The 12445-nt window shown below is 36.6% G+C and overlaps 1 protein-coding gene across 3 annotated transcripts in view; it reads right to left on the bottom strand.

The window, feature by feature from the left end:
- rc3h2 (ring finger and CCCH-type domains 2) overlaps window positions 1-12445 on the bottom strand; it is a 64171-nt gene that overhangs the window by 27378 nt on the left and 24348 nt on the right. For all 3 annotated transcript variants that reach the window (XM_683221.9, XM_073914458.1, XM_017358009.4), the window contains 4 exons: window positions 9908-10020; window positions 4699-4941; window positions 4076-4221; window positions 2432-2793 (listed from right to left, as the gene is read on the bottom strand). In XM_683221.9, the coding sequence (XP_688313.5) occupies window positions 2432-2793; window positions 4076-4221; window positions 4699-4941; window positions 9908-10020 (864 nt within the window). The remainder of the gene's footprint in view (window positions 1-2431; window positions 2794-4075; window positions 4222-4698; window positions 4942-9907; window positions 10021-12445) is intronic.

Below are 12445 nucleotides of genomic sequence, written 5' to 3'. Positions count from 1 at the left end.
AATGGACACCTTTGACTTTGGTATGCTAAAAATTACTAATGTACCATTTTTTCTCTAGCCACAATAAACTAATTCTTTCCTTGTCACAAATTTTAAATAATGTGGCAAAACAAGCTAAATATAGCTGTTTACATACACTTTTTATTCAATAAAATGTTCTTTAAAAAAACAATTGACATTAAAAAAATATTCTCATTCATTTAAAACTATACATAGTAGTTTGTACAAGCTAAATATCCCAGATCATCAGGTAACTATAGATAAATGGAGAGTTAATCTCCTATTAAAGCAATGTTATTGTAAATTATGGTAATTAAACCATATTAACAAAAATAACTGCAAGCAAAAGAAAGCAGGTGAAAAACATTCTAAGTGAAAGGATGATCATGTGCACACGGTTAACATTAGTCCAATTAATAATCTGTTTAAAGAATGGTGAAAGCGAAAGTGTCAACAACGACTGCATACAAGAAATCTGGAGATCTCTTGAAAGCAGCAGGACAGTGGGTGCACAAGCCCTGATTTTTTTCAATCAATTTCAAAGAGAAACGATAGCACCATTTCCAGGCACGGTTGTTTTTGCGCAAGGAATTGGGAGCTTTCAAGCACTTCCTTTCACATCCCTTTCACATCCCTCACATCAGCTGTGCCTCACTCACAACGCCAGTGAGGATTGCCTGCGTCTCACCGTGCTGATATTCGGTATTCACTTGGTTTCTTTTGCTCGCGAGAACACTAATCAGTCAAGCCGCTTCTCTATTCTAGGAGCACATTTGCAAACATATTGGCAAACGGTCTTAAACTTAAAGACGATGCAGCTCTGGCAACCTAAAAATGAATTTTAACCAGCCAAAGTGGCTAGTGAGGGTGTCTGTCTAACTCACAGCTGAAACCTACCCGCATTTGGTGGTTTGGTGGGTGCTAATGTTAAGGCCTAAGGCCTGACTATTACTAATACATGCTATGATAATTAATAATAAATATACATAATACAACAATTACACAATTTAAATAATCTCCAATTTCAACCAGTACTCACATATTTAAGACAATTATAAATATGGGCAGATATAAAGCTCTAGATGAAATTAATAAACCACTTGTATTTAAAAATACAATTTTATACCAATACATTTATTTTTGTTTATGGTAGTAAAGGCCTGAAATCATGAAATATTTTATTCTGACCTATTTTCTTATTCTGCAAATAACTGTTTTATTTTGGTTTTCCCTATTATAGGTTTTTGAAAATGAGCTTCCATGCAGTGTGTAACACAGTACTAAGTAAACGAAAACATCCAGCTGAGGTTTAAATCTGAAAGTGCACCGTGTTTAAAACTATTATTTCTTTAACGAAATAGTCGACTTAAAGTCAAATAAATGAATTGTGTTGGGTTCTGATCTTTTGCTTGAACACCAAATATGTAGTTCCACATCCGGTAAAATGTGAACATGCTTTTAACTTCAGACACTAGCGGAGCACGGGGGATCAAAATATTGATCATTATGTGAATAGTCGACGATCACAGACAGATGGCTGTGGGAAAATAACAGGTTAAAGTTCATTTTCACAACAATACCATAGTATAGCCAATCTATTGCTGTGTTTGATGCTGTCATTTTTCTGATGATTGATACAATAACATAGGCTGCAACGCAGAATTCGCCGGCTGTTTGCTATTAAAGGAAGGAGCAGCAGAGACTATTATGTATAGGACATTGTTAGACTTTGACAGGGACTTTGTCAGTAACTCTTACAGTTAATATGGACCCGTTCCTTCTTCCTCCAGATCATAAAATATATGTGTTTAAAATTGTTAAAATGTTTAATTGTGTTTTATAAGTTGTAATAGCCCCGCACGGCTTGTAATCACTTATCTACTATGGATCAGTGCTTGTATTGTATCTCCCAGGTTAAATTTGTGTGGGCTAATTCACATATTGTGTCTAAAATCACAATAAAATGTGACGCGTTTTTCGTCCATTATTGATTTAAATGCGTTTTTGAACTCGCGATCCTCTGCCGTTTGTCTTTGCTATGGCCACCATCAGCTGTTCCTCACACGCGGTGCGGGTAATTTTCAAAACAGTTTAACTTTTGAAATTGTAATATGCTAGTGTTTAACTGCATTGCTTTATTGCATTCCTGCATTGGGCTCTCACATACTCTGTGCTACTTCATAGCCGTGGTGGGAACAAATGAATCGCTGAATGAATCATATGGTAGTCGTTAGGATAAATAGGTAAAAATAAATGCATATAAGTTTTTTGACCTTGCATGCATAACAGACTGTTGTTGGAGACCTCCAAAACCAAAATATAACCTTTTATAACGCAAATTATATTTAACATTTTGAAGGCAAAATATTGATTAAGATGGAAAAGAATTTCTGGCTCATTCAACAGACATGAATAGGATAACAAAACCTGCCCTGTGCATAGTGGCTCTCTGCTCCGCCGTGCTGCAGTACGGACTGTCTAGAGAGTTGTATCGCTCCCGGAGAGGTGGCTGATAAACAGTGGATCGAAAAACCTCTAGAGGGAGAGAGTTACTCCTTCCTCCATCCCTGGGATACAGTGGTGGCCTCCACACGCGCCGGCTGTCGTAAACAGGGGTGTACATGCCATGAGAGGAGTAGGCAGAGGGCGGCCCAAAATGACTTGGGCCTAGTCTGTCTAAAGCAGGAACAGAGGGGTGCTGATCAGGATACACAGGACCCACTGAAGGGGGTAACATGGACTCGGGCACATTGCTGGAACGATGGAAGCGAGGACTGCATGACCTCGGAGGAACTGTGGGAGGAAAAGAAGAAGTGAATCAACTGTGGGCAGTCAAAGTGCACTAGATGGTAATGTTTGTTGGGACTGTAATTTGTAGGCTGTGATTTTAAGAAAGTTTTTTTTTCTTTTTGAAAGAAAGAAAGAAAGAAACAAACAAACAAACAAACAAAAGAACGAAACAAACAAAATAAACAAACAAACAAAAGAAAAAAAGAATGAAAGAAACAAACAAACAATGAAAAAAAATAAAAGAAAGAAAAAGAAAACAAAGTAAGAAAGAAAGAAATGACGAAACAAAAAAGAAACAAACAAACAAAAGAAAGAAGGAAATAAAAGAAAGAAAAAAACAAACAAACAGAAAAATCTAAAAAATAAAGAAACAAACAAATAAAAGAAAGAACAAAACAAACGAAAGAAACAGAACAAAACAAAAAAACAAACAAGTAAAAAAGAAAGAAAGAAAGAAAGAAAGAAAGAAAGAAAGAAAGAAAGAAAGAAAGAAAGAAAGAAAGTTTTGGCATATTTACAGCATGTTTTAACACCACTACAAATAATAAATGTTGCTAGCTTAATTTTAACATGCTAACATGTTAAGACTCTAATAAAATGAGTTATTTAAATGTTGCTAACATTTATTAAAACACTGCAACAAAATAGAATTTTGCTAGCATGAATTGCCACAGCTTTCACATTTTCATCATGTGTTGACACATTGCGCATGTTTAATATGCTGCTAGCACATTGTTGCATTCTGCTAGCAAAGTTAGCTTGTTGCTTCGCTGTTTTTGCATAATCAATACTTACTATGATTTAGCATGTAACAAAATTAACATAAATTCAATGTTGCTTGCATGTTTTTAATATCTAGTTACCATGCCTCCAGCATGTCTTACCACATAGCTGACCACATTAATATAGAGTTAAGTTGTAATTAGCTAAGTAACATTAGCAAGTTAACATGTCCTAGCACTTGGCTACCATGTGGCTAGCATGGATTAGCATGTTGCTAGCATTCTTTCTAGGATGTTTTAACATGACAATAGCACTAACATTTTTAATACTTAGGTGTTGCTATATATTTTTAACAGTTTTTATTAATTTGATGGTTTGCATATTGCTACCTTGTTTAACATACTGCTAACATGATTTAATGGTTTAGTTGCTAGGATTGGCTATGAAGATGCTTTTAGAAATGTAGTCTTGTAAGCTGAAAGAAAGAAAAAGTAGAAGCCCCAGTAGTAGATCATAAAGTTTAGGGGAGTAATCACCCCTCTGGGAGAGGTTTGTGACATACTGGTGGACTGAGGGTAGGGTGTCAGCTCATATGGTCTCTGGTCCTGAGAGCAGTACTCAGGGTGAGCCCTCATCTGGACATGCCCGTGTCTGTCTGTAGACATCACTGAAGATATGGAAGGAGACTGGCTGTGACTGCCAAGATTCCTGAAAAAAATAAAATAAAATACTGTTTATGTTCATAAAATCTCTATAAATATCAAATGATTGTGATACATGATGATACTCATCATGCACATTTTTATAAATAGTTATTTACAGTATTGGTAGGCTATTTACATTTTATTTATGTTTTACAGTCTGCCCATGCATGATCATGTTTTCCATAAATTGTTTTAATGATATCCATTTATTATTGGCTTAATTTGACATGTTAATTTTAAAAATACATTTAACTGACTATAAGAAACTTTGCAAGTACATGTCAACTTACACTAAGCCTAACCCCAACCTAACAGTCTTCTTGTTATCCAATGAGAATTAGTTGGCATGTAAATGCAATGTAATTTAAATTCAACAAATGGACCTTCAAAATAGTGTGACCTAACATTTTTACATTTAGGAATTTGTTCCAATCAATGAATATGACAATCTTCAGTTAACTCCACTAATAAGTGCACTTACTGTTCTAGGCTGGTCACATGCAATCCGTTAACACCACTGAGCAGCATTTTGTCCTCCTGCTGGTCTCCTCCTCTAGGGATGAGCTGAGTTGGAGACACGTCCTCAGAGGCATCTTTCTCATGGTTCTTTATCCCTCCGGGGCCTACCTCTGACCCTGCCTTGGTGCAAGATTTGGCCATCACTGCTGGAACTGACAGAAACGGCCTCACCGCCCCACTAGCTTTCCTATTTCTCATTCTGTGCCTGAAAGAGATAGAAAGATGAACGTAAGAGAGGAAACGGGGTGACGGGAGGGAGATTTAGCCACAACCATGCCAGATTTCTGTTGTGTTGGTACTGTAGGATTGTGTGGGTGAGCTTGAATAAGAATTAGGGAGACGTGGGAAAGAGAGCAGGTTCATGTGTGCCAGTGTTTTTTGTGCTACAGCACGAGACAGGTTGGATGTGCTCATTCAAGTGTATGTGTGTGTGTGTGGCAGGGCTGCACAATTTTGGAAAAACTGACATTGCAAAAATGAGCTTTTCTGCAACACATATTCAATATGAATAACATTTTATCAGATGAGTTCTTTAGCTCTGTTTGGAAATAAATTATCATTTTAGATTCTTAGCAATGATTCTGTAGGTGAGTGCATCTTCATAATATATAATAGACTAGCGCGGATAAATAGAGCAAATATACAAATGCAGTGAACACTCATTTATGGTTTTCTGGGGAGTCAAACAGAAAAACTGACTAATCACTTGTACAGTAAAACACACTGTATAGTCTTCATCATATTACAATGACTGTTGTTTGGTGCTACCATCCCTATCAGGCACAAAATCAACCGTTAGGACCTTCACCATTAAAATTCCATCCTTGTGGAATGACTTGACAAACCCTAACTCATTCTCTGACCATTTTATAAAAACAACTTAAGACTGATCTTAGCAAACAATTTTGTGTTTAAAAGACATCTGATAAATATCTAAATGCCCAAAACAGATAGACAGATTAGACCATACTGTCACGTTCGTGGTGGGGAAAAGGAGCGAAGACTCAAGTGCAAAGAAATAATGGGTATTTATTGATAAAAAAAATAAAAAGCAAAACAGCAAAACAAACTACCCCGAGGGGGAAAATATTAATAAAACAAATAAACAAACAAATAAACAAATTAGACCAGGCAGGCTGGCAAACAGGAGAACAAGAGAACAAGGCAAGACAGGAAACAATGACATCTCATGACGAACTCGCACAGGATTGAAAACATGAGGGGATAATAAAGCAAAAAGTAAATTGACACACAGGTGAACATGACAAACTAATAATGAGTTAACAAGGAGGGTGGGACTAGACAATAGACGGGAGATCGCATGACACAGAGAGACAACACAAGCCATGCGCTCACATAAAACAGGACAAGAACATGCAGCCAATGAGAGAACTCATTAACCGCATGTTCAAGACAACAAACACAACACTGAAGCACACGACAAAAGCACGTGACCACAATGTAAACACAGAGCCATGTGCTTTGACAACAGACGCAAGACATGAGCACACGATGAATGAAAACACTCACCATGCGCTCACACACGCAGCATGCATGCTTCATCCCAGCGCCGACCAAAACTGAAACCAACTAGGCTGAGATGCTGGGAATGAAGCACCACGCTGCAGACAGACGAAAACACAAACACGAGTACAAGAGTGCGTTCGTCTGAGGGATGCGGCCGCGCGCACACTCTGCGTACACCCACGACGGCGTGCGCGCACACAGAGACAGAAACAGGACCAGACATGGCTAGTGTCCGAGCTCTACCACCAAAACAAGAATTTACTAGACCAGAGTGGCAGAACCCTGACACATACCTGACAAAACTCCCGTTTTTCCCGGGAGTCTCCCGCATTTTTCAGCACCATCTCCAGCTGCCACCCTACCATTTTGTTATTTCACCATTTTGGTACAGTCTGTGAAACCCTAGGGTTGCCAATATTAGTATAGGATCAGAAACACTCTTCATATTACAGTTACTAACACCACAGTGTTATACAGACACCTCACCCCCGAACTTAACCCCCCGATCTCCTAGATTTTCAGGGACAAATGTTGTCAGGTATGGATTAGACAGACTTTGTATTTGTAGTCATTCATTTCTGTTTATTTGATGACTAGTCGAGATTTGGCTTATTCTTAGACGTCTATTAGATTTTCAATGACAGCCCAAATTTAGCCTTGTTTCAGCCAAGACGACTATCTTTAGATGTCTATTAGACATCTTTTAGACATCTATTAAAAATCTTTTAAAAACAAAAAATGCTTACTTTTTTTCATCAATACTTAATCATTTCTTTATCCAACATCAGCAACATCATCAGAAACTTTCTTACAAACCAACATCCAACATCAGAAACTTTCTTACAAACAATCCATTCATTCATTTTCTTTACGTCTTAGTCCCTTTATTAATCTGGGGTCGCCACAGCTGAATGAACCACCAACTTATGTTTTACGCAGCGGATGGCCTTCCATCTGCAACCCACATACACTACGGACAATTTTGCTTACTCAATTCACCTATAGCACATGTATTTGGACTTGGAAACCGGAGCACCTGGAGGAAACCCATGCAAACATGGGGAGAACATGCAAACTCTACACAGCAATGCCAACTGACCCAGCCGAGGCTGGAACCAGCAACCTCCTTGTTGTGAGGTGATTGTGCTACCCACTGTACAACTATGATGCATAAACAATCCATATTTCTGGAAAAAAAACGTACTATAATTGCAATACTAATGTGCTTCATGTAGGCGAGTGGACTTGACAAACCACCTGTAGTACACACTCTTTTCCTCTCTGTATGCATCAGACACTTTCTAATCAAAAGTACAAAGTTCTTGGAAAGCATTGCACAATTCTGAATGTGCTCCACACATGTAGTGGGTTTGACAAACCACCTATAGGACACACACTCTCCATATGATCAGAGAAATAATAAGCTAACTTAAACTTGTCATATAGTTTACAAAGAATATTTTTTTATGGTCGTAAACAATATAATAAACGGTTCTTTTACACTAGCTTATAAGTCACATTGGATAAAAGCGCCTGCTATATGAATATATAAAAAAATAATAATAATAATAACTAGAACCTAAAGTTTATTGATAAACTTTGATGTTGGCTTGAGAAAGCCAACGTGACTGCACTAGGACTAGGAATGGCAGTTGGCAGGAAGCACGGTGGTGGTTGCTAAGTGGTTGCTAGGCAGTTGCTAAAACAATTATGGCACTGTTAAGTGGTTGCTAAGCAGTTGCTAAATGGCAATGCTCGTGTACATGTTTGATCAAATGCTAATACTTAGTAGGCATTTCTAGCATATGTTATTGCATTTAGATAATCATTCATAGCATGTAGCTAATCGTTATTAGCACTTGGCTTCCATTATCATTGTTACCATGCATAGTACACAGGAAGTCCCATTTGCTAGCATGAGTCAAACAAGCCAATGCCCAGGTTTCTATGATGTTCTGATGTAGAGATATTGCTATTTTTAAATGGTTGACAGGTTAGTGATGATACATCAACGCTTCTTGGCAATATGAGTGATCTTAATCAACCCCGATGTTTCTATGACAGTCTTTATGAGTGTCAAAAACTGGACTTGAACATTATGTATTTCTGGTGTTGGGTTGCGGCTGGAAGGGCATTCGCTGTGTAAAACAAATGCTGGATAAGTTGGTAGTTCATTGTGTTGCGGCGACCCCTGATTAATAAAGGGACTAAGGGAATGAACATTATGTAAAAATGGCTTGCAGTATTTTTTTTGAAAATACATTGCTTAATAAGTGTGAAAGTGATACATGAAAAAATGGCTTGCCATATCAGTAAAAAATATGGAGTTTAAGTCAAAAATGGCTTGCCATATTATAAGAAAAATAATGCTTAAAAATTATTTATTGGAAAACTATAAGTCTGATAAACCTTAAAGATATAGCAACAAAATCTAACACATCTAAATACAGCTTTTGGCCAAATTTGGGGCTTGTATCATTTTTTTATATGCCCGGATTATAAAAATTTAATATTTAACATTTTTTATTAAAAAAACAATAAGTCTTATAGGCATGAGGAGATATAGCAACAATCTTGAATGTAGAAGGCACATTTTGACCACATTTGGGCCCTGTGGCATGAACGGCCTAGGAGGAGATACGTTTGTTTTCAAGGACAAAGTAGCATAACAGTATGTTGGCTTTCATAAGCCAGAGTAGCATAACAGTATGTTGGCTTTCTCAAGCCAACATAATTAAAGCTACAAATGTTATATTTAAAAACATGACAGTAGGTATTTTTCCATCCAAAATGCAAATTAACTTTATGTGCAAAACTGGATTATCGCATAACAGACGTGCGAATAAAGCAGCACTTCCATCAAACGAGTCAAAGCAAACAAAATCGTCAATTCCTGATTAACTGGCACCAAATATCAACAGTACAAAAGGTAATTTGCTGCAGTAGGAGTAGCTGTGTGAATCTTTTCTTCATTTAATAAATGACTTGTGCCTCAGGAGGCAATCCTGACATGCAGTGAACACTCGTTGGCGTTTGAAGACGTGAGATGCGAAGCACAGACGCTCTTGATTCTGGAGGTAATTAATAATATAATAACACTAATACTGAAACGTTTAAGGCATTTTAGAATGACCAAAACAACATTTCAGATGTTTTACAATGTGCTCAGCCTGCTGGTTTATTTATTTTTATCATCACATGATCTCTTATAACAAAACTCACATGACTTTTTTAATGCGGATAAACGAATTTGTTCAGTAAAAGTGTTTCCATCAAAGTTTATGCACATCTTTTCTTATTGAATAAAAAGTTTATTCTACTCAGTTATGTGCATGTTTTTTATTCGCATTTTCCAAATTTGATGTGCATCTTGACGTTACCATCAACCAGTTTTATATGCACAAATCCACAATGCGCATAAAAATAAGTGGATGAAAATGTAGCTATTGAAAAACTTTCACTATTTTATGGTTTACCTTTGCAGCGTCCCCACAAACCACATGTGTTTTGAACTGCAGTCAACTATTAATTCAACTCAACACTGCACAACCAATGTGACTACTGCAGATGTGCTAATGCTAAAATGACATATTTTGCAACCCTAGTGTGTGTGTCTGTGTGTATGTGTTTGTGTGTGTTCTCACTTCTCCAACTCCTCTTGCGTGTGGGCAAATGTACAGCTGGCTCCTCTCGGGCAGCCGCCTTGCTGCCGTAAGTCCCTGCACATACTTGTTTTGTACTTGCTGTTGGGTTGAGCCTGAACAAGAAAGCAGACAACTGCATATTTCAGACAACGGCTTCATGATCAGGATCATGAATAAATATTATTATATTATTATAATAATATAATATTATAGTATTGTTCTTGCATAGCTAGAAAAAAACGTAATGTATATGATTTATTTAAAGTAATAATGTTAATAAAGTTGGTAATTACTCATGTCATTCCAATCCACTAAGACCTTTGCTCATCTTCTGAATACAAATTAAGCTATTTTAGATTAAATCTGAGGGCCCTATCATACACCCGGCGCAGTGGGGCGCAAGGCGTGACGCAGTAGTCTTTTGGTAGTTTCAGCTTGGCGCAAGAGTCGTTTTGAGGCGTTGTGCTACGCTGTTTAAATAGCAAATGCATTAGCGCTCATTTGTGCGCCCATAGGCGTTCTGGTCTAAAAAGAAAGGCGTTCTGAGGCGGACCGCTGGCGCGTTGGTATTTTGAGAAACTAATAGATTTTTCATTAGACCAAAACAAACCCGGTCTAAACTCCGGCGCAGAGTTGTGCCTCGCTTACGCACTGCTTAATACGCACAAGAAAGCAATAGGCAAATATCTTTACATGAAAAAATGTAAATATTAAGGATATATATAGGATATAATAAGAATAGATATAGAATATAAATATAAAGGATTAAAATATTACAAAACATATTATTTTCTAGCCTACATAAATATGAAAAACCACTGCTTTTATGTCTTCTTCATCTCGGGAGGCTTTTTCAGTTCATTCATAACAATTTGCTTTTGTATAATGTTATTATTATTAGCAGTATTATTTATTATATCCATATTTATATTTGTTTTATTAAAAACAAGCTTAGATTTGCCCACCTGTCAGGTTTTAGACCATATGGGGCACAGCATGTGTTTTAGGATATAACTCAGGTTTTTGAGCACATTTTGCTATTATTATTAATTTATTTGTTTGCTGGAAATTAGAACTGAATTTAGAAATAGTTTTGAAACAAATCTTTGCGCTTAACAAACAAAAGTATTTATTTATAGACTAATTGATGTCTGTGCGTAAAGGTTTCCCTATCCAAGACCGAAAGTGAAAGTGATCCATTATCTCTCATTCTCAGGCAGTAGATGCTCTGTTTAACAGTCTTCTGTTAAAAAAAACTGTTAACTGTTAACTGTTTGCTTGTGAAATGCTCATTTTTTCCACTTAGACTTACTTTGCGTCCTGTAAATAGCGAATGCGCTTTTGGCGTGACGCAGCTGACTCTTAAAGGGAATGGGAGATGAGACTCTAATTGGTTTATTCTTAAAACACACCTGAAACCTATTAAGAAAATAAACTCAACCCTTTTAGACCATGCGCCGAAGCGCAAGGCAGATTTCCCATCCTTAAATTAGCAAAAACGCGTCCTGACACGCCCTGAAAGTGTTTGCGCCCTGCGCTTTGCGCATGGACCGTCAAAATAGAGCCCTGAGAGTTCACTCATCCTCCATAGACAGCGTTAGTCAAGAGATTTTCAAAATCCAGAAAAGAAGAAAGTTGACTTTAGTGGTTCTGTAATCTGAAACTCCAAGAACACATTTGTGCACCGAAAAATTGTAAATATGTTTTTGTTCTGTTTTTGTGCTTTTGTCTTCTCTTCATTGTCGGATCATCAAGGTGCACATTTACTTGGGGCAGTACAATGCATTGCCATTAAAGTCAACAGCGCAACATGTAAGCATTGTATTGTGCATAGTAAACAAGTACCCTTATCTGACATGGGGAAACAAAGCCAAATAAAGTCATTTTTGCAGTTGTTTGGCATACAAAATTGTTCTTGAAGCGTCATATGACTACCGTTAAACCACTGAAGTCAAATGATTTGACAATCTTTTGACTCTATTTTTGGACTTTGAGAGACCCCTTGGATCTAAAATTTCTTAATTTGTTTCAAGGACTCTCAGGTAAAGGTCTCAGGGGTTTGGAATGACATGAGCGTGAGCAATTAATTATATAATTTTCATTTTATATAATTTTATTTATTACAAAAAATCATCCAGATTGATACAAACAGGTTAACAGATGATGTACAGAATGAATGTAGCTAATAAATGAATGTGAATATACTGGTTGTGATCATTTTGGCCTGCTACCAATTGAGGGTATTCTATTAATGTATTTACTTAAGTGAATTAATAATAAACAATAATTGTACACAGTTGTTTATAGTAAACGTTAATTTTAACATTTAAACAGCACTCCTGTTAAATTGTTATTATTTTAGATTTTTTTCCATAAAAAAAAAAATACAAATAGGACTTGCTCTAGAAGAAAAAATAATGATTGGAATTACTTTGAAAATGTTCCTGCTCCATTAAATATCCATTGAGAAATACATTAAAAAAGAAAACAAATATTTCAATAATAATTTAATAATGAACAATTTTGCCCTCAATCTGT

This window comes from Danio rerio, chromosome 10 (assembly GCF_049306965.1).
Source record: "Danio rerio strain Tuebingen ecotype United States chromosome 10, GRCz12tu, whole genome shotgun sequence".
NCBI classification, from domain to species: domain Eukaryota; kingdom Metazoa; phylum Chordata; class Actinopteri; order Cypriniformes; family Danionidae; genus Danio; species Danio rerio.
This window is presented reverse-complemented; position numbering and strand designations above follow the sequence as displayed.